This window comes from Poecile atricapillus, chromosome W, assembly GCF_030490865.1.
Source record: "Poecile atricapillus isolate bPoeAtr1 chromosome W, bPoeAtr1.hap1, whole genome shotgun sequence".
NCBI classification, from domain to species: Eukaryota; Metazoa; Chordata; class Aves; order Passeriformes; family Paridae; genus Poecile; species Poecile atricapillus.
In genome coordinates this window covers 102928443-102948735 of record NC_081288.1, presented here as the reverse complement: position 1 = coordinate 102948735, position 20293 = coordinate 102928443, and the positions used below count along the sequence as shown (strand labels likewise).

Sequence of the window (20293 nt, the reverse complement as noted above, 5' to 3'; positions counted from 1 at the left end):
TATCAAAGCCAAAAAGAGAAAAAAATAACAGCATGGATTATAGATTATAATGTTCAGCCATCCAGTATCCAGTATCATCAGTATCCAGTGAGATGACTGGATACTACACTGTTTCAAAGCTACTCTTGGGATTGAGATGTATTGTGTTTTTAATCCAATGTGTATCATTTTAATTACTCTAAGAGTAACTTTGGATTTGCTCTGCAAATACATAATTACTCAGCTGGCTCTGTGGATATAGAGTATTCACAGGAATAAAGACCTTCAGTGTGCACTGTATCAATGTCACCCAGATCTGTCTATCAGTGGAGAGTGGTGTGGTTTTCTCATCATCAGGTGATTAGGCAACACCTGAGGTCCAGGGGAAGGCAAGCTCTGTCATCCAGGATCCCTCTATTCTGCAAGAATAATTTGATAAGACGGAAGAGAAGGCTTCCAAATGTCTCTGTTGTCCATCAGGAAGGCTGTGTGTGATGGGAGGAAGTGAGGCATCCTTAAACATCTCTGCCCCCCACTAAGTGAGGCCCTCCTGTGTTATTCCTGATTCATCCCTCCATGTTAGAATTTCATACAGCACTTCTGGGCATGTGAGAATTGTAACCAGATCATCATTTGAAGATGGGTTGTTTTGTGGTCTGTATGACTTTCTAAAAATATGTTTTGAGTAGAGAAAAAAATTCGAAGTTCTTGATTAGATGTGTGAGATTAAGCATTTTTAGTGCAATTTATGACTCTTGCCTATAGGCATTTTCAAGAGACCTTTTAATTAAACAAGAGTAGGTAATTTAAGAAAAAAAACCAAAAGAGCAGAACAACAAACCCCAGAAAAATCTATGCATCTATGTGTGCAAATGAACATGAATACCCTTATCTTGCCATTCCAGTGAGAAAGTTACATCAGCTGAATTTTGATGGCTAAACATTTAATATTCTATTAGACTGATAAGTGAATGTTTTGAGGAGGACTTTGGGGATTTTTTTGTCATTCCTATTAAAATAAAACCTTAATTATTTTCTGTCTTTGTCTTTCAAATTCATCTATATGCTTGTAACTAGATTTGTATTTCACTGTAATTTCTTAATTCTGAATTTATAAGTATGTACAACAAGGTATTTTTGTAACATAATAGCAGTTATAAATTTATCTTTAAGTTAGCGTAATCCACATTGCTTTGTACTAGATGGAAGGTTTAATCAGTTCAATATGATCACTTGGATTAATTATAGCTAAGAATACCATCTGCAGTTTTATTTTCTTAGTCATAGGTCAACTTCTTGGCTTTTTCCAAGTCCCTACTGTACCATTCTTTTAGCACCAAGGGGATCCTAAAGAGTCTTAGAAAGCTAATGATGGCTGTGCTCAACAAGGGCATTTTGGCATTTCTTCTCTTTTGCAACCTGCAAGGCTGTCAGATTGCAAAAGAGAAGAGGCAATTGTTCCACTCTGATTGATTTTATTATGAGTTCCCAGTGCAAAGATCAGAATTTGGGTCACTGTCTCTTCCATCCCTAGATTTTTGTGATACCATTTTAATTGCACTGGAATTGAGCCCCAAAGAGACAAGGACAAGATACAGAAGGCCCTTTTCTCCATTGTTTGTTTGATAGGAAAGGCAGGAGCAGTTTTATGGTCTCTGTGTTGCAAAGATCCAGAAATCACAGTCATTTTAACAAGGTGCTCTGTAGAATTTCTTTGTCCATGTACCAGGATAAGATAAGCCCAGAGTAATTGCAGAGCCACCACAAAATCACATTACTTGGTAGATGGTCTTGGCTTAGAGTCTTGAGGGCAATTTTTTTTTTTTTGTCTTGCTCACTGCACAAATAAAATGAGTAGATAACTTTGTGTATAAGGATAGTTTATTCTTTTCTGAGCTGTGTTTTCATACAGCTGAGGAATATTCATAGTTCAGTTTATTTGGGCTTTTTGTGCTGCTTCTCATTTACACCCAAGTCCTTTTATGTGGAGATACTTGAACCTCAGTAGTTTTATCTGCTTATTCTTTTAGCTGGGGTATTTGAGATATTTCATAGTTGGTTATATGCAGGAAAATTCAAGGTATTTTTACCCCAAATCTTGCTGCTTCTTTTTTCAGGCATGTCTTTTGCTGTTTTTATCTGTCTGCTGAACTCTGGTTTTAAAAAAGTAAATGGGAAAGTTGGCCTTACCATATGTGTTTTGATGAATCTTTCCTATGATTATTTCCTGCAATTGGATTCCTGCAGCAGAGCCAGTGGGATCAAAATTTGAGACTTAATCGAGTTGTCTACAAAGCTAGAGAAACATGTAAAGAAATACATTTTCTTACCTACATCAATAGAAATATTAGATAAATGAAGCAAAAGGATGTGGTTTTCTGTTTACTTTTTGCATTCAAATCTTTACCCATGTGTTAGAAATTCAGCAAGATGCTTCAATGACTTATAGTTAATACGTATATATGCTATTTTTCTGCTTTGGCTGCAGGCTACTGACTCATATAATTTAGTTAAATATATTTTTCCCTCCCTTGCCATTTCCCCCCACCCCACCCTGCTAAGCAACAGTTTCTTCTGTTTGATTTTTTCTGTTGTTTTTTGGGTGTTTTGTTGGTGGTGGTGGTGGTTTTTGGGGTTTGTTTTGTTTTTTAGTAATATGAAACAAGGTATTGCCGATGTTAAAAACTGCTGTTCTCTTTGTGGATGTATGTCTGGGTCTAATTTCTCATGGCAAAGCCTTGACACAAATTTGCATCTGGAAAAGCAGCAGAAAGCCAGGCAGGTACCCAAAGGAAACTGCAGTGGGGAATATACTCTATCCCTGCTGTTGTGGAGTCTCTGCTGGCTGGCAGTTGCAGCAAGTATTTGGAGTTGTGTGGAGCAGAATGCCTGCAGATCATTGTGTCCTGCTGGTGATTTCGCCCTCCTTTAGAATCTTCCTGCCTGTGGTGTTGTAAGTGACGACCTGCTGAGAGCCGTGGGTACTCAATCTCTGTGTGTTTTGAAACAAAGAGGTTTATGAACTGCTTTGCCAGCAGCTGCCCTGAATTTTGCTGCAGTAGCTTGGCTTCAAACTGAGTTTTCCAGTAAAATGTTACTGTCAGTAAAAAACATTATCAATCTCAATACTGAAGAAGTCCAGTAGTAAATGTTGGCTCAAAAATTTCTGTCTGAATAGCTGGACATTACTTTTGTATTCCCTGAACCTTAATGTATAATTAGTTATCCTAGTGCATGTATATTGTCACAGATTTAATGCTAAATTTATCACAGATTGGCTGCAGGCTGTTTTTCCTCATTTAATTTCTTCTTGAATCCATCAACTGTAATCTACAATGGTAATTTTAGAAAGATACCTGTATTTCATGTGAGACCATCTTTGCCCATGACTTCTAGAATGTACTGTTTCATCCTGTCACATCTTAAGGTTTCATTAAAATGAAAACCTGGCTGTTAAATCAAGTGTTCCTCAAAACCAGGAGGTGGGATTTTTCTCCTGCTGCTTCTGTTTACCAAACTCCAGTGTGTTGTTAGGGGACACTTTGCTTTAGAGATTGTGGCAGATCATGTCAGAGTTTCACAGGAACCTTCAGATAGTCATGATACAACTCCAGTCTCCTTGATAACTAGGTAATTAATTACAGTCTGACTTGTTATTTGTAGCTTCAGCTTTCCATATAACACAGCGCAGTTTTCTCACCTCCCAGCCTAAAGCAGTGATTCTTTGTCATGTATGTTATCAACCACCTGTTGCCCTTCTTAGAGGCAAGGAAGCTGTGCTCCTGCTGAGCTTTCTGTTCATGAAGAATCACATTAGATATAGATGTTTAGAAAGTACCCATGGCAATGGAAAAGCAGTTATACAGCTGTGGTTTCAGAGTCATGCACATTATTAGGGTACTTTTTTTTCAGTTTGTATACAGTGCAAACACAATGCAATGATTATTTCTATTTTTATTTATTTATTTATTCACAAATAATGCAAAATACATGTTCACAGTAACAAAAAAGATTGTTTTTATTAATGCCTGTATTTGCTGTTTGCTTTTCAGTTAGGCTTAATTACTCCAGTTCTGTAGTTATCTGGGTTACTGTAAGGCAATTCTGGGAGCATGACTCAACATGAGCCCATCACTTTACATTTTTTCATTTGGTTTGATAACAATAGCAATTTTTATGTGTAGGAAGATTGTTGCTGCTTTTAACCAAGCATAGTTACCGTGGATTAATTTGGAGCACGTTTGCAAACTGACAAATGAAGCAGATCTTTGATACTAGATCTGTCACCCAGCCCTGCACTCAGGGCTTTTCAGGAAGCATAGTCAATAGTCTTCAGGCATTTTCCTGGGGAGATGACAGTTTGGGTTTGGGAAGCTCCACAGAAACCCTGTGTAATCTCTGCCAAGTCATTTGTAGCTGTATTGAATCAGGATGTGATAGTACCTGTTGGAGTCTGAGATACAGACTGTGTGCCCTTGCTTTTAATATTTAGTTCCAGGATTCAAAGAAACACTGAATTTCATATAATATGAAATTCATGTGCATGTTTTCATGGTGATACATGAAAACAAATGTTAAAGTTAGATAGGAAATGTGTAAATGTGTAGATTAGAAAGTTTCTTAAATCACTGGGTGAAAAAGTAGTTTAGAGAACAGGAGACAAGATGGAGGATTTAGGGTGTTGTCTCTTGTCCTTCTTCTTTCTTCTTCATCTTCTCCTCCTAGGGGTTTTTGGGTAGTAGTAAGTGATTGGGTAGAGGATGCCGCAGTGCAGCACACAGGTGTTGGGTCATTGGGTCACTAAGAAAAATAATTTAGTTGGCATCTGTTAATTGGGTAAATGGACATATAAAAGACCTTGAAGAAGATCTTTGTTAGCCATTTTACCCCCTTTCTATCATAGCGCACATAGCTCCTTGTACCTTGTAATACTGATAAGAAAAAATAAACAACTGAGACCGAACGAGAGAAAAAACCGCCTCCCTCTCATCAATCTTCAGTTCAAAGGGAAAAAGAACCCAAATCAAAAAGTCCATAAACAGACAAATGGCGCCCAACGTGGGGCTCTTTGAACTGAAGGCTCCAGTAAAAAAAGAAAAAAAAAGAGAGAAGAAGAGAAGACAGCAGAAAGCTGGAAAACTCCCTGGAAAGGGGAAAAAGAAGATCTCGGTAATCCCGGTGCTGGTGAGAGCGGACAAGCCAAGCCAGTCGTCTGTGAGCTGTGGAACGGATCACGGATAGAGGAGCTGAGACAAAGCTGACCCTGAGGTCAGGTAAGCCGTCAAAAGGGAGCAAAAATATGAGAAACATGTCCAAACCTGAGGGGGAGGTTTTGGCTACCTTGGAAGCTATGGTAAAGGAGCACCCGCTCTCTGTATCCACGGATGAGTTTAAAAGCCTTCTATCCTGGGTACGAGTAGAATTCCCTAATGTGAATTCAGAGAATATTTTTACCCCAAGCCTGTGGGAGAAGATAAACGTAAGAGTATATGAAAAAACCACTCTTAGAGACGAAGTAGCAGCTGAACTTCTAACAGCTTCTGCAGTGACTTATGAAGTCATCGCCTGTAAATGGGAGTTTGAAACTCAGGCAAAGGACACTATGGGTCCAGAAAAACAGAAGGGTTTGTTTCAGCCAGATGCAGAATGCTTATTACCGCACGCTGTAAAGTCTGTATTAGACTTCCTGAAATCTACCTCAGGAATGTCTAAGCCTGTTGAAAGCCCAGAGAAACAACTATACAGAGACGAGGAGGCGATTCAAAAATGCGGGCAGAATTTGCAAAAAGGGGTCTTAGAGCTTTCGCAAGAGTGTCTGGGTTCTCTTGGAGCTGTTCCAGCAGCCGGTATGCTGGTGCCGGCAGAAGAGGGAGGGGAAACTTCCTTGGCCGCCTGTGTGCCAGCAGCCGAGTCCCTTTCCGACCCTAGGGGGGTGGAGGGGACAGCCCTGTCCCCCCTGGGAGGGTACGGGAGGGTTCGGCCCGACCCAGAGCGGTCCGGGACCTCCACGGGCACGGCGGCCCCTGCGCCCCGCCTGCCAGGGGTGGGCTTGGAGCCACAGCTGTCAGTCAACGTGACGTCAGCAGTGACGCAACCACAGCAGCAGCTCCAGACCCCGCCTGCGGCACCGCCCCCAGGCCAGCCCTCATCAGGGGCGCCCGTGACGTCACAGGGAGGCGTGGTCCCGTCCCTGCGTGCCCAGCCCGGAGCCGGGGCACAGGTGGGTGGAGGAACCGAGGCTCGGCCTGCACCGAGCGCTGCGGCGGCACTTTTAAAATTGAATTCGCTTTACAATAAAGCTGCGGCAGAGCAACAACAGCCTGAAAAAACAACAACTTCACCACCGCAGATAGATTTACTGGACACCACACAAAGCCAAGAGTCTTTTGAGCATAGCCGTGGTAATGCACAGTTCTGTCAATCTACAAATCCTCCCACAGACATGGACTCAGGGTTACGGGACATGTCAGTACAAAGTCCAGCATCTCTCGAATGGTTTCAAAAAAATAGCCGAAAGGCAAAAATCAAAAGCATTGTAAGATGCATTACTGGCTTATCTGCAAATTATAGCAGTCACAAGCTTCAGAAAGAAGCCCTTATTAAAGTGCCTTCAAAAATGGATCAAAAAGTTTAAAAATGTTGCATAATAGAATGCATATGGATGTTGTATTTCTAATGATATCTGTTGATTTTGTTTTTACAGAATAACGTAGAAAAACATGATATTTATGCATCCCAAGAAATTTAAAAGATTTTTCTTCAGTTTCAGTATTCTCAATACATGAAGGTTTTAAAAAATGTTATCTTCTCTATATATCTACTGATAATGTAATATTGTATGATAGGGAGTGATCAAGTATTATTACTGTAGTTACAGTCGGTTTCTACAAGATGCATTTCTTTAAAATTAAGTTGAAAAATCATATGATTAATCCTACAGAAAAAGGATTGAATGACAGGTTTCTTTCATTTTTAACCTTTCATTTGAATAAGTGTATTGTAGATTTAGTTCAATACAGTTTTCAGTAATCTCAAAGTTATATTAACCATATATTACCCATTTGCTTGGTATTTTTTTTTACAATTTTAATAAAGAAATTTTAATGTGAGTCCTTTTGTTATAAAAAAACAAAAAAAACCAAAAAAACCAAAAAAAAAAACAAAAAAAACCACCAAAAAAAACAAACAAAAAAACCAAAACCAAACCTGTATAACAGCATATATACCAATTTAGATTTTAGTTAAAAAAGTTAAACTTAATGTTTCTGAAAAGTACTACAAAAGCTGAATTGCAAATTACCAAATCTGTGGTGTTGTATTTTTTCTCTAGTAAAACTGAATTCTAAAAATCCTAACAAATTTAAGCATATACCAAGCAAATTCTTGTTATGAATTGGTATTTTTAATAACATGTGCAGTTATTATGAGTTATTCTCAAAACCAGATAGCATAGAATGGTGATAAATTTGTTACATCCCTATAATCTCTATAGTGAATCAATATTCCTGTTATATTGTGTTCAAAGAAGTGTATACCAAACTTTTAATTGCCTTTTTTTTATAATAACAGAGTAAGATTAAGTTGTGTTTTCATCTGATACAGATTAAGTGTTAATAGAATTAATCAAAGTTAAATTTCACTATGTTTAAGTTTGAGTGTTTTTAAGTTAAGTTATAACTTTGGTATTTTTTGATTTTAAGTTTTGTTACTCCCTTTTATCATAATTAATTTCGAACAGGTTTAGATTTAAATTGCTTTATGTTTTATTGAAGGTGTTTGTTTAAATTGCAAAGTATAGTTATTTTCCTAAAGAGATGAAGATGAACACCTGCTTGTGGACAGAAGTGAATGCAGTCTGTGACACCTTTGACTTCACTGAGAGTTCTATTGTTTGTTGTTATATTATTATTGTTATATTGTTATATTGTTGATATATTGTTATTGCTATTGTTATAGCTTTCTTATTTTTCAGTGTTTTCAAAATTTTAAGAAGATGTACCATTGCTAAGGGTCAGCTGCCATGAGAGAAGCTTCAGATTAAACCAACTGCTGGATGGTTTAATTGATCTGGTATCTAAGGCTTCTGGTCATTTGCTTTATACAAATGCTTTTAAAAAGTTTGCTGTGTTTTAAGCATCTTATAGTTGTTATTTTTAAACCCCTTGTTTTGAAAATGAGTTAGGAGACATCTTTCCAGATGAAGCCTAAGGCTCTGGCCAAGCCTTGACTTTACCTGGATGGAGAATTTACCAATAAACCCAGAAGTTTTCTGCATCAAAACAATATTCAAGTCAATTTGACTTGGCAATTAGTGAATTAATATAGCAGCTGGATTTTACAGTGAGCTTGGAAAATTGTTATCCGGACATGATTTTCCAATCTTCCACTGATTTATCAGCTGTGGCAGACTCTGGGATGAGAGTATATATTTAGTACATTCAGCAATTCATATTATAGATTATTTAGATAAGTTTAATATCGCATAATATTAATTATGCATCTTTTTAATAAGTTTTGATTTCTGTAAAAGTGTTATTTCCTATGTGCATACATGTGCAAGTGTTTTAATTTGATGGTTTTTCATTTTCATAACAAAAAAACAAATACCTTACTTAATTATATAAAGAAAAAGGGGGGAACCAAGGCTATGCCTCGGAAGTATAAAAACCTTATATATCTTAAATTTTTGGAAAAGACTGACTTGGTTACTTAAAACAGTTGGAGATTAGGAGAAAACTGTTAAGGACTTCTATGCTCTATGTGCACTCATGGTCTGACAAGCCTGGATAGCAGCCAGTCTGAGTCACTTATAAATCCTTTATTTAGATGCTGTTGTAAGTTTCTAATTCTCTTTTTTCATATCAAAGGAAGTGATCTGATGAATTTTGCCACATTGCTGTAGTCTTCTGTTTGAGCCTGCCTTGTTGTAATCCATTGTAATCCAGACTGTAATCCATTGTGTTTCAGAAGCTGTGCAGGCATTTTCCAGGGCCAAATATTAACCATTTGTCAGTCAGAGATTTTAAAGACACTGTTTGCCTGTGTTTCTGTGTTTGTTTCAAGAATCTTGAATCTGTGACTTAAAGCCACAACAATCAGATTGCTGGACCAATCAGCAATTATAGTAGCAATTATGGTAACTCATTTTTTTAGTGTATGGTGATAGTCTATAAATAATTTGTAGAAAGAATTTCAAGAAACCCCATGTTTTTAATCTGTTAAGTAGGTAGGTCACTGCAGAGATTTCTCATGTACTAATGCATTCATTATTATTTTTGTGGGCTTAGAAAATGCCTATTTTTCATCTTCTACTGTAGTCTGAGCAGGTGCTTCTGATTGAGTTTTGCATTCAATCTAATTTCCTTGATTGAAAGCAAATTTCTTTATTGTATTTATACGAAGTTAGTATATTCTTACATTCCTGTGTCCAGCTGGGAGGCAGTGGAAATTCTGAGAGGTTTGACAGGATGTTTTCCCACCATCTTCAGCAAACTAGGCAAATCTGTTTTAAAGATGTGTCTAACATATGGTATTATTTTAATGATCAAATTCACAGCATAATATCCTTAAGGTTTAGAAGTTGCAGCATTATTTATTTAAAGGGGAAAATAAAACCAAAACATTTTCACATGGCAATGTAATTTATTAAATATCACTCTTTCCTACAGGTTGTCTTGAACACTGATGACTTTCTAATGTGTTTCAGATACTGTATAAATTACAGCCATGTAGAACCTTGTTTTTATATATCTAGTGTTATCAATAGTAGAAATTCACAGGTGGACAGACAAAAATGTCCTGTCCTGGGATTAACTCTAAAATAAGCTTTGCTGCACATATGTACCATATGGATCTGTTTTCTTTCTCATCCATTTTAGAAATGAGAGGAAGTAGTTCATTGTTTCCTCATCTACCTCTCTGATTTGCAGGTTCCTCAAGGTAATAATTTTTCTATATGGTCTATTTAATGTGTTAGGGAATTCTTTTAAAGCCTTCTGTTGAATCTGAGGGGAGAAGTTCATGTTAGTGCACTGAAAATGAGTTCTGGACCCATAGTTTTACTAGAAAATATTAGCATGTAGCTGAACTTCTGCAGCTACAGAACTTTTCAGGATCATGTCAGGCTCATTCACTGTAGTGGGTTGGTTAGTTCTGAGGAGGAAAAAAGCCCCAAACAAACCCTGTCTATATATCATAAAAACAGTACAAAGCAAACTCCTTGTCTCTGAATTTTCCTCGAAGAGGAGCAATGATAGTCAAGCAGTGAGAAGACACTGAGGAGTGCTTAATTACACTTCAAGGGTCTGTTGGACTGGGTTTGCTGGGCAATTTCCAGTACAGTGGAATCCTAGCACTAATTTGCAATAGTGCTTTGCACCATAAATTGGACCAGGAGGAGCCTGCAAAAGTTAAGGTTTTGATCATACATGAAAAGCCATTATTTTTCCAAAATTCTTTGTTTCTAAAAATACTTAGAAAGTATCAGAGATTTAAAATGCCACCATTTATTCACTTAGAATTGAAGTTCAGACCATTGTTCAGAAAGACCATAATGATAATTTATAGCTCAGACTGATGCCAAAATTATTTTAAAATAATTACCTGTTGTTAGGTAATAATGGTTAGGTACAGATGTACATGTAATTAGGATAAACAGAAATACCTAAAGGCGAATTCAGTTGCAACACCAATGGTTGACTTTAAGCAAGGAGCTGTGTTACATCTGGACTCCCTCCTCCAAGAGCAACCCGGTATATTTTTAGCATGTTGTCACTGTCAAGCGGGTCCGTGCACAGAGGAGGGAGTGCCACAGAATTTTTTACTAAATTATTTATATACATGAACAAATCAAGCATCAATATATAATTTCTTCCTTATGCTTAAGTAATGTATATTCCAAATTCCAGTGATTTCAAGGGGACTTAAATTTGTTCCTCTAGTTCTTAATAATTAAGTACAGAAACATTTAGAAAAGCAATCTGTCATCATCAGCACTTTTGACTGGTGTTCTGCTCTCCATGGACACATCCATCTACGTGTTGATCAAACAGTGCTAAGTTAGAACTACAGAATAAAATGAAAATTATTCCAGAGTCTTTTCAGGTATAAATGGGAATTGTTAGTTTAATCTTATATTAATTTTCTTCACAAAAGATGTTTAACTGAATTATAAAAAAATATAGTCTAAAGTATGCCTATCATCATTCTTTAATTTGTATTTATCTGCCTTTATATAAAAGTTTTTTAGTTAGTAAATTTATATAAATCATACAGAAAAGTAGCAAATTGAAATCAGTTTGCAAACAGCAAACAGACATATCTTTAGTATATGTATTAGTAATAAAAATACATAGAGAAATTAAGACTAAATAAACTAGGGTAGACTAACAATTATTACAACAAAACTTCAATTATTTTTACCTTTAGTGTCAAAATGTCCCCTTTCTACTGAGCATTCCTCAGGGAGGCAACAGGAAATATATAAGAATGCTTATACTGCAAGTCCTTTAAAAAATACGAAATTATGCCAGGCTGATATCTTTGAATAATTACCTGTGACTAATCAATATTTAATGTCAAATAAATGCCTTGGTGATGAATCATATTCAACAACCAACCAGCAGATGCTTGTAAACACTAGATAAATGGAAAGCCTTACTATCGGCTGCTTAAATCCACCTTCAGAACCCATTCTCTTCACACATCCATCTCTGTGTTTTCAATTCCCCAAAAACATTCGTTCTGCATTTGAAATTTTCCTGTCTTTGAATGAACATGATTTTCTTTGAGTAAAAAGGATACTTTTAAGGATTTTAAGTCTTCCCCCACTGGCCCTTCCTCCTGTAGAGATGAATGTAAGTGTAAATATCACTGCTGGAATATTTTCTTCATGAACTTCTTTGTGTTTTTCCTGAAAAAGTAGCAGGACTCAAAAATTTATTTCTGATTTTATGATTTTAGAGAAACTGCTCTGCTTCATTATAATATAATGGCATTATTTTTTATTTATTTTATGTGTGATCAACTACAAAAATACCAGTAATAAAAGTACAATTAAAAGCTTTTTTTCTTAACATCTTTGATCTTTTTTAATCTCTGGTCATTGTGTTTGTTGAATTTCAGGATAAAAAAAAGATTGCAGGCTTTACTTCTGTTAGTATAACAGAGCCAGAGTAGTGAGCTGAACTGCTACTGAATACATTAATCCTCTAATTATCATTTGAACTACAGGTAAATTTTTCAATATGTATTTGAATAAATGTAGCTACTATTTCTACAGCTGCAAATACACTTGGGAAGTTGTATTATCTGAGAAATAATTTTGAAAACTACTCTTTTAAACAGTTTTGTATGTATACAGACAGGAAAATTGAAGAGTCATGTTTAACATTAATTTTGTTTTCTTCACTTTTCTGGGTGAACTTCAGGCAATGGTGAGATTAATAACAAAATTTACTGTGGTGACATCAGGATTTCATCTCATATCTTCCAGTGCTTAAAATCATATTTTCTATGTGCTAGAAAGGGAGAGTACAATTCTGACATACAGCAGTTACTTATAGAGTTCTGACTGGGTTTCTCCTCTAGTAATTTGAAGTATTTTAAAAAGTTGGTGAATATTTAACAGGAAGATGAGCATGAATGCCATGAAAACAAACCTATTTGCAGGTAAATACTGCAAGGGGTAGGAGGATGTGCATGCTCAGGTGTTCATGTAAGAAACTAAATTCCACTTTACACATCACTCATGTAGACTTTCTTTCCATTTCACAGAAATTTTGAAAGATGAGATAAATCTAGGAAAATGTAGAGCTAAGAATAGTGGTTAATTTTGGTTTGGTTTGAGCTATGGGAGGCTGAAGTGTTGCAGGGGAAGATGGGTTGATTTAAAGTGAAGTAGAGCAGCCTGGGGTGGAAGCATTCTCCTGGTGGTACTACTATGATTTTTTTCTTTTTTTTATTTTTTTTTTTCTCCTTTCTTTTTTTTTATTTCCCAGGTCCAGTTCTTGCATCCAGTTCTTGCATCTAGTCAGGAATTTTGCTGGGGCTTGTGCCTTCAGGCCATGCCTTGCATGGCTCAAAGGCACATCATCCTGGGTGGCCTATGGATATGACTGAGGTGAGACCCCACAGGGCATCTCATCCAGGCATCTTTGGCCAGAAGCAGTGTGGAAAGGCACTTAGATCAGAGAAGTGGACAGAGACTTTAAAGAGAGGGGAACAAACAGCACAGAATGTGTTGGATGGTCCTGAAAGACTGCTCATTTTTGGTAAATGAAATGTCTGAAGGGTAGTGGGAATTTAAGGGGTGGAATTCAAAAAGTGTTTTTTCCAAATCTCATATATCCAGTTTCTCAACAGGATCCACACAAGTACCTAGAGAGGCAACCTCTGGTTCTTAAGGAAAAAAAATAAATCTGTACAGAGTTAAAAGATACCCTTGAGTAACTTAAAATAATGAAGTTCTGGAACATTGAAGCTTTGAGCAAATTAAAGTTCTACCAGCTGGACACACTGTAAAAAATTTGGACTAGTAGATTTCATAGAACTAGAATTTTGAATTAGTAGATTTCATAGAGTGAAGGAGAAATACTGACTAGCAATGATAACAATGACAGTATGATGTAGGAAAATGCCTTTTCTTGGCAGATCTGAACCAACATGATGCATTTTTTCAGCATCTATAGAATCAGAAGAGTTGGGTTGGTTTGGTTGTGAATGCTCCAGCCCAAATATGTTATTCACACTGATTACATTTGCATATGAGTCACATTCAGTTTTGACTTTGTCAGATGTCTGTTTATGTTTGTTTAAATAATGAGATCATCCCATGAAGTGAACAGGACCTAAAAATATATAGAGAATACTGTTTGGAAAAGTGGTATTTGAAATATTTTATGAATTTTCCCATTTTGTGGTATATTATGCAAGCAGGAGCACAGCAATGTGGAGGCACTCTTCAAAAATGCAGTGCCCATTGCTAACAGTTCATTAAACAGTATGTTATATAACAAAGATTAATTTGTTTCTATTTCCCAGCCAAGCCAATTTTCCCATTAACAAGCATGTTCTCCTTATGAATACATTCAAATGTACCATTTTCAAAGCCAACATTATTTGTTGGTTTTCTTTGTGTTATGTGAAGATTCCAGGCCTTTCTGGATTGTTTTGTTATTTACTGTAGCATTGAAGATTTTTTAGAATGTCCTGCTCAAGGATATGCTCAATGCATATTCATAAACTGAGCAAACAAGGGGGAACTGAATTCTCGAGCTCTGTGTTATTGCAGTTACACAAACTTTTAACAAGCAATAAGCTTTTCTTATGCACAAATGGAGACTACCAACTAACCACTTGAATTCAACACTGGCTCTTCAAATGTGTACTTAATTCATCTGAGACTTTTAAAATCTTGCTCAAGCCTGAAGAAATTCTGGTTTGTTTGTGCTGCAGCCAGTCACTACACACATTAAGCATTTACTTTAGTACTTGGTGAAATAAATTTAATCCTATGCAATTTGAGATTGCAGCTTTGGTAAAGGAAGTTAACAGCAGCATATCAGAACATACATCTGGTGAGCTATTCTGGTCTCTTTAAAGCAGAATTTGCAAGGAAGGGCTGCAAGAAAAAAGAGTTTAGCTAAAGCTTGTGGTCAAAGTTCAATAAAGAACTATCTAGGAGTATAATGATATAATATGCAATAAAAGGAAAACACTAACATTCAGTTTCATGCTGAGCTTCTCCGATTGATACACCTATAGAAGTAAGAGAATCTGATGACATAATGTGAGAATTATAATTAGAAAAAGAGATATCTCATGTTCTTTCTTAACGTGCAACAGATGATATTATGTGAACTGTGCTATATCTGTGCATTCATTCCCCAAAGAAATGTGGATCACAAGCACAAAAAAAATCTGCAAGCTTCCCCAAGCAAAATGTTTTGGTCCAGAAGATATGAAGGAGGCAAAATACTTTTCAAATTAGATAAAATGGACCAGCACAACAGAGTGGGCTTTTTTTTTTTTTGTTAATTTGTTCCAGACTCTTCCAGATACAGCTTGTTTAGAGATTAGTTTGCTGTTTCTTCCATTCTCTTGTCAGTAGCAGCTGTTACTTGAGTATATCAAGAACAGACTTTTCTGACATTTATTTGAACTAGATCTGCTTTAAAATCTGTTGTAAATCAGTGGGCTAGGTTCTCATAAGGTTGTGTGTGGAGCCCTAATGCCTGCTTTTGCAGAGAGATGCAAAATTTTGAATAGCTGAAAATTTGCAGTAGGCACACAGGCAGACCAGCTTGGATGGGGCTCTGAGCAACCTGGTCTATTGGAACATGTCCCTGCCCATGGCAAGGGTTTGGAACTGGATGCTCTTTAAAGTCCCTCCCAACCCAAACCATCCTGTGATTCTATGTTTCTACTACTGAATGAGAGTTTTATGATTGTGTGGTGTTTAGAAAATATGTGTGTGTTCTGCTGGTGACTAGATTTGATATTGAAACAAATTGAAACAAATTGCAAAAATTTTCCAACTTCCTGGTTTTGCATGAATTAGAGGAACTTACAGAGCAGAGAAGCACAAGGGTCATAAAAATGTTTCTGTTTGTGTATTAAATCACAGTGCTGCTGTGATTTTATCCTGAGTGCATTTTCAAAGTGAAGTGGGAAACTGTCACTATCCTTGCCTTGCATTCTGTGTTGATATTTAGAGCAATCAACTGGACTGCTAATCAATAAACAGATCAGTTTTTGTTGAAAGTTGTAATTAAAACTGTGAGTCCGAGATATATGAGTCAGGATATATTTTTTGAAAAACCTTCAATTTTCCATTGCATTTGAACTTGTGCCCAGTAATCTGACAGAAATGCTGACTTCTTCAAAATTCCATTACTTCCTTTCCCTTCCTTCAGCGGCATAACTTTCATGACATATTAGCCTTGTACTATTACCTTTCAATCTTACCTTGTGTTGCTGTTATATGGGTATTTAGTTGAATTTGGGCTGATTAAAGGATAGTCAGATTGAAAACATCTCTCAGTTGTGATAATATTTGTGTGACATCTGAACTTCAACATTGAAATGGAAGGAATTTTGCAGTGCATTTTATTTTTTAATTAATGTTTAAAAAATTCAAATGCTTTTCAGTAAGCCATATTTTTGTCATTTATATGATATAATCTGCCAAATCTTGCTACGGCATTATCTTTTTTTGGTGGGGGAGATTGCCTATACTGCAAGGATATATTTATATATAAATATATAGTTCATGTTGTTTGGCATTAGGGGATAAAATGTAGGAACAAGCAACATAAATAGAAAACAACTACTATAACATGCTGCCATTTAAATTACCAGTAGGCTTTGAACTTTTGAACATGCAGCTATATGTAGTGATCACTTTAAACCTGAAGCAGTATGTTTTATAAAAGCAATAGATGTAATTTCTGTGGGGATTTACCTAGCATGGCAGTTAGGCTGTTCAGCATTCTCAAACAGATTGTGTAAAATTTGACAGCTTCAAAGTTACTTTAAGCCATATGTACATCTTATTTTGGAGAAACTCAAATACTCCATTGAAAAATCGTTACTAAATTATACACATTGAAATTATTTAGGTTCTTTAGTTGTTGAATTTTTGTTGTTGAATATAGTTTGATTTTTGCTGACCTGGCAAAAAAACTGGCATTTGTTTGCATGTTTTCTTAAAGTTGATTGATCTTTTTTTTCTTTCATTTCAACAGCTTGATGAAGTTGTCCGTCAGAGAAATCTGCATGGTTTGGAACTTTTCCTTTCATGTGCACAGAAACAGTTAAATGTTTTATTAAAGGAAGAGTCAACCCCAGAGGAAAACAGAGACTGACATTCTCAGTGGTGATGATACAGTGTGACTTGTGAAGTTGCAAATCTCCATCTAGCAAATGATGAATATATTCCAATCTTTTTGGATTGTATCATTGAGTCAAGATTGATCTAAAATGCTTGATAGAAATGTTTGTGGATGATGTTCTTCTATTTATTTATTTATTTCACTACTATAATCAGATAGCAAATATGAGAGGGAAAAACATCCTTGGAAAATAATTTGTTTTATTTAGGATTTTTAGGATTTTGCTTTCATTATATTTTCCAGTAGCCCATGGTAGAAATTCTAGATAACTGCAGCAATGATGAAAACATTTCTCTGTTGTGTCTTTTAAATTTGTTAACATGATTCACCATTATTTTTGGTATTTCAAAACATGGAGACAAACGTTTAGTTGATTATAGATACAAGTCCATCTCTATTTCCAAAGTAATATTCCAAGGCCATTGCCTCAGGAGAGCCTGAGTAGCTTATTATTTCTTACTGCTTTGATGTCTAACAGAAGAATCAGTACTGAAACGTAAAAGTGTTGTCAGGCATTTCTTAAGTAATGTATAAACAAATCCAGCTCTAGGAACATGAAAATTTAAAAATAAAACATTTTTAATTTAAAAATAAAAAAGTGCATCTCTTTAGAGTAGCACAAAACATTGCCATGACCAATGTACAGTATGTGTTTTATTTCTTTCTTTTATTCTACAGAGCTAATTCAATTCCAAAGTAATTTTCTCATAAAATTATGATTAATGTCACTGACCTCAGTTTCAGGAAGATGTATGTAATTATGTGGAGACTGATACTGCACTGCCTCAGTGGAATTTCTGACTTAAAGAATAAGGAGTAGCTTGCTGACCTCACATGCCCTTTCTAAGTGTATCGAAGGAAGTAGAAAAACTCCCCACCAACATTATTGGACTTTGGGTCACTCATAGGTCTTTTTAGTCTTGCCAACAGCAGATGGAGTGGAATTTCTGTGCCTACACTCCATGGATTGTAGAACTGGGGTCTTAGTCGTAGAAGAGCTCTGAATGAAATAAGGGAAAATAAGTGTTCATGCTTAGATATGTAAATAAACTAAGAATGATCTCTCTTATGGTGAGGTTATGGGAATTTTTTAAGTGTGGTTCCTGTTATTCTGAGGTGTTTTGGGGTTTTTTTGTTTAGCAGATTTTTTTTTATCAGCACTTTTCATAAATTTCTTTCTTACAATAATAAGGAACACGAGATGGTTGCATATGTATTTGGCAGTATGAAATATGTATTGCAGAAAGTTAAAGTTTTTTTATTTAAATCTTTTTCTGTGCTTCATTTTTGTAATCAAACCCAAAGGTTTTGTCTTTTGTATACACTAAGGTTCACTGAAGAAGTAAACAGTGCTGGTTTTACTAGATGATGGCCTTACCCTGCAAATGGATTAAAATCCAGTCTTCTATTTTATACTTGATTGACTGATCAATTTCCATTTTTTCTGGCAGACAAGAAAAATCTTTAGGGCTAACGACTTGTTGCCTACTCATTTTCTGTTCCTAAATCAGTGACATTTTGTCTCTGTAACTGCACCAAAGATGACACAGATGCCCCCACGGGGTATTTTTGGATGTTGAGGTACTGTAAAAGGAGATTGATTGCATTGTGCTTTCTCACAATGTGTGCATTTAATTGTGGAAATGTGGTATGAACCAATTCCTCAATGAACTTGTTGGTTTTGTTCTAGGCCTGTACGTGAAACTATATTCCTTTTTTTATGAAAGACATCCAAGTGTTCCCCTTCAAAGCCAGAGCCTTAGATGTCTGTCAGCCTTCTCCTAATAAAGAGATTTGTATTCTGACTTGCAACACTATTAAAAGCACTTTTCAGAGAAGTTTATGATTGGAGTCAGAAAGATTTCACTGGCAACTGTGTTGTATCTTTCCCATTAGATCATATGTTATTCAGTTCAGCTATTGAATATTGTGATAGTCACAAAGAAAGAACTGTATGTATTTTTTTCTTACATCTGACAGTTTTAGTCTTTTGATCTTCCTCTCTACCCCACAAGCAAAATTACAGACTGGACTACAGACATGCAAGACCAGATTGGGAGCTGGGGTTACATTTAAAACTCCAAGTCTCAGAGAAGAAATTTACTTATACGGTAAAACCAGACCTATTCAGTAGGTGAGCTTTGCAGCACACAGTAACTTCCACCTTCTAAAGCTTTAAAGCTTAGGGATATTTTTCATTATTTCTATCTAACCATAGGAGAGTACAGTTTGTGGAAATCTGGGAGAAGGGACTCATAGATTTATAGAGTGTCCTGCATTAGAAGAGGCCTTAAAGATAATCCAGTTCCAACCCCCTGCCATGGGCAGGGACACCTTCCACTAGCCCAGGTTGCTCCAAGCCCCATCCAACCTGGCCTTGGACACTTCCAGGGATGAGGCAGCCCCAGCTTCTCTGGGCAACCTTTACCAAGGCCTCACCACCCTCACAGAAAGGAATTATTTCCTAATACACAAACTGAACCCACTCTGTTTCAGTTTAAAGCCAGGGACAAGTTTGCAAAATCCAGTCTGTCTCCTAGAAGTTGACATAACTTTTTTTTTTTAAATTCTTTTTTTATTCCTACATAGACTGGAGAATGACATAAAAGAGAAAATACCATGTTGTATGTCTGCAGGGTAGAACTTTATCTGCCTCTGAGGGCTGGCTGGTAGCATTAAATTTTGGCAAGACTACTGAGAGAAGTAAGAAACCCTGGAACTAACCCTCAGAATCAAAATGCAAGAACTAGAACATTGTCCTGGGTTGATTATGATGTTAAATTGTATCCCCATTCTTCCACCTAACCCAGAGACAGATTTTATACTCTTAAAATTCCATCTAAGAGTAAAAGTGAGTGGAAAAGAAGCACCGAGTCTGTTATCAGAGACTGTACTTGCTCCCCCCACATCGGGAGTTTTGACTACAGCACAAACAGACAACAAGAGACAGATCGCCTTGGCTTTCCAACTAGCCGGAGCAGAGAGGTCTTCCTGGACTGTTTTCTTTCCCTTTTCTGAAACAAATCGAACCTGCTTTGGACTGGGGACTCGGGGGAGCACCGGGAGCTTGCACCCGTGGACTACCGGGAGCCCAGCCTGGGCAGCGGCATTTTCCAGCGCCAGAGGGACTGATAACAGAGCAAACACCCACAGGAAAGAGACCCTCTGAAGTTTGTCATCTCTTCTGAAGGGCGAGAGGTTTTGTAATTTGATATCATTCATTTTTGTGCTGAGTGGTGCTGTGCCTGTGAAATAAACAGGTTTTTTCCACTTCTCTCAGAGAAATCTCTTCCCGAACCGGTTGGGGGGTGGGGGAAAAGAGCCACGTGGGTTTGCTTCCCGGGGGGGGGGAAGCCCCACTGGAGGTTTTCTCCTAAATTTGCCCCAAACCAGGACAAATACATTCATTGGCGCCCAGCGCG

At 36.7% G+C, this 20293-nt stretch overlaps 1 protein-coding gene across 3 annotated transcripts in view; it reads left to right on the top strand.

Annotated features, from left to right (window-relative positions):
- LOC131591788 (coiled-coil domain-containing protein 91-like) overlaps nt 1–19616 on the top strand; it is a 145141-nt gene extending 125525 nt beyond the window's left edge. The window contains exons 13-14 of one of the 3 annotated variants that reach the window (XM_058862845.1): nt 12978–13099; nt 16725–16847. In XM_058862845.1, the coding sequence (XP_058718828.1) occupies nt 12978–13094 (117 nt within the window). In that variant the 3' untranslated portion in view covers nt 13095–13099; nt 16725–16847. Of the gene's footprint in view, nt 1–12977; nt 13100–16724 lie in introns of all 3 variants that reach the window. The other 2 variants (XM_058862844.1, XM_058862843.1) reach the window with 2 other exon arrangements.
- Nucleotides 19617–20293: the final 677 nt, after the last annotated feature.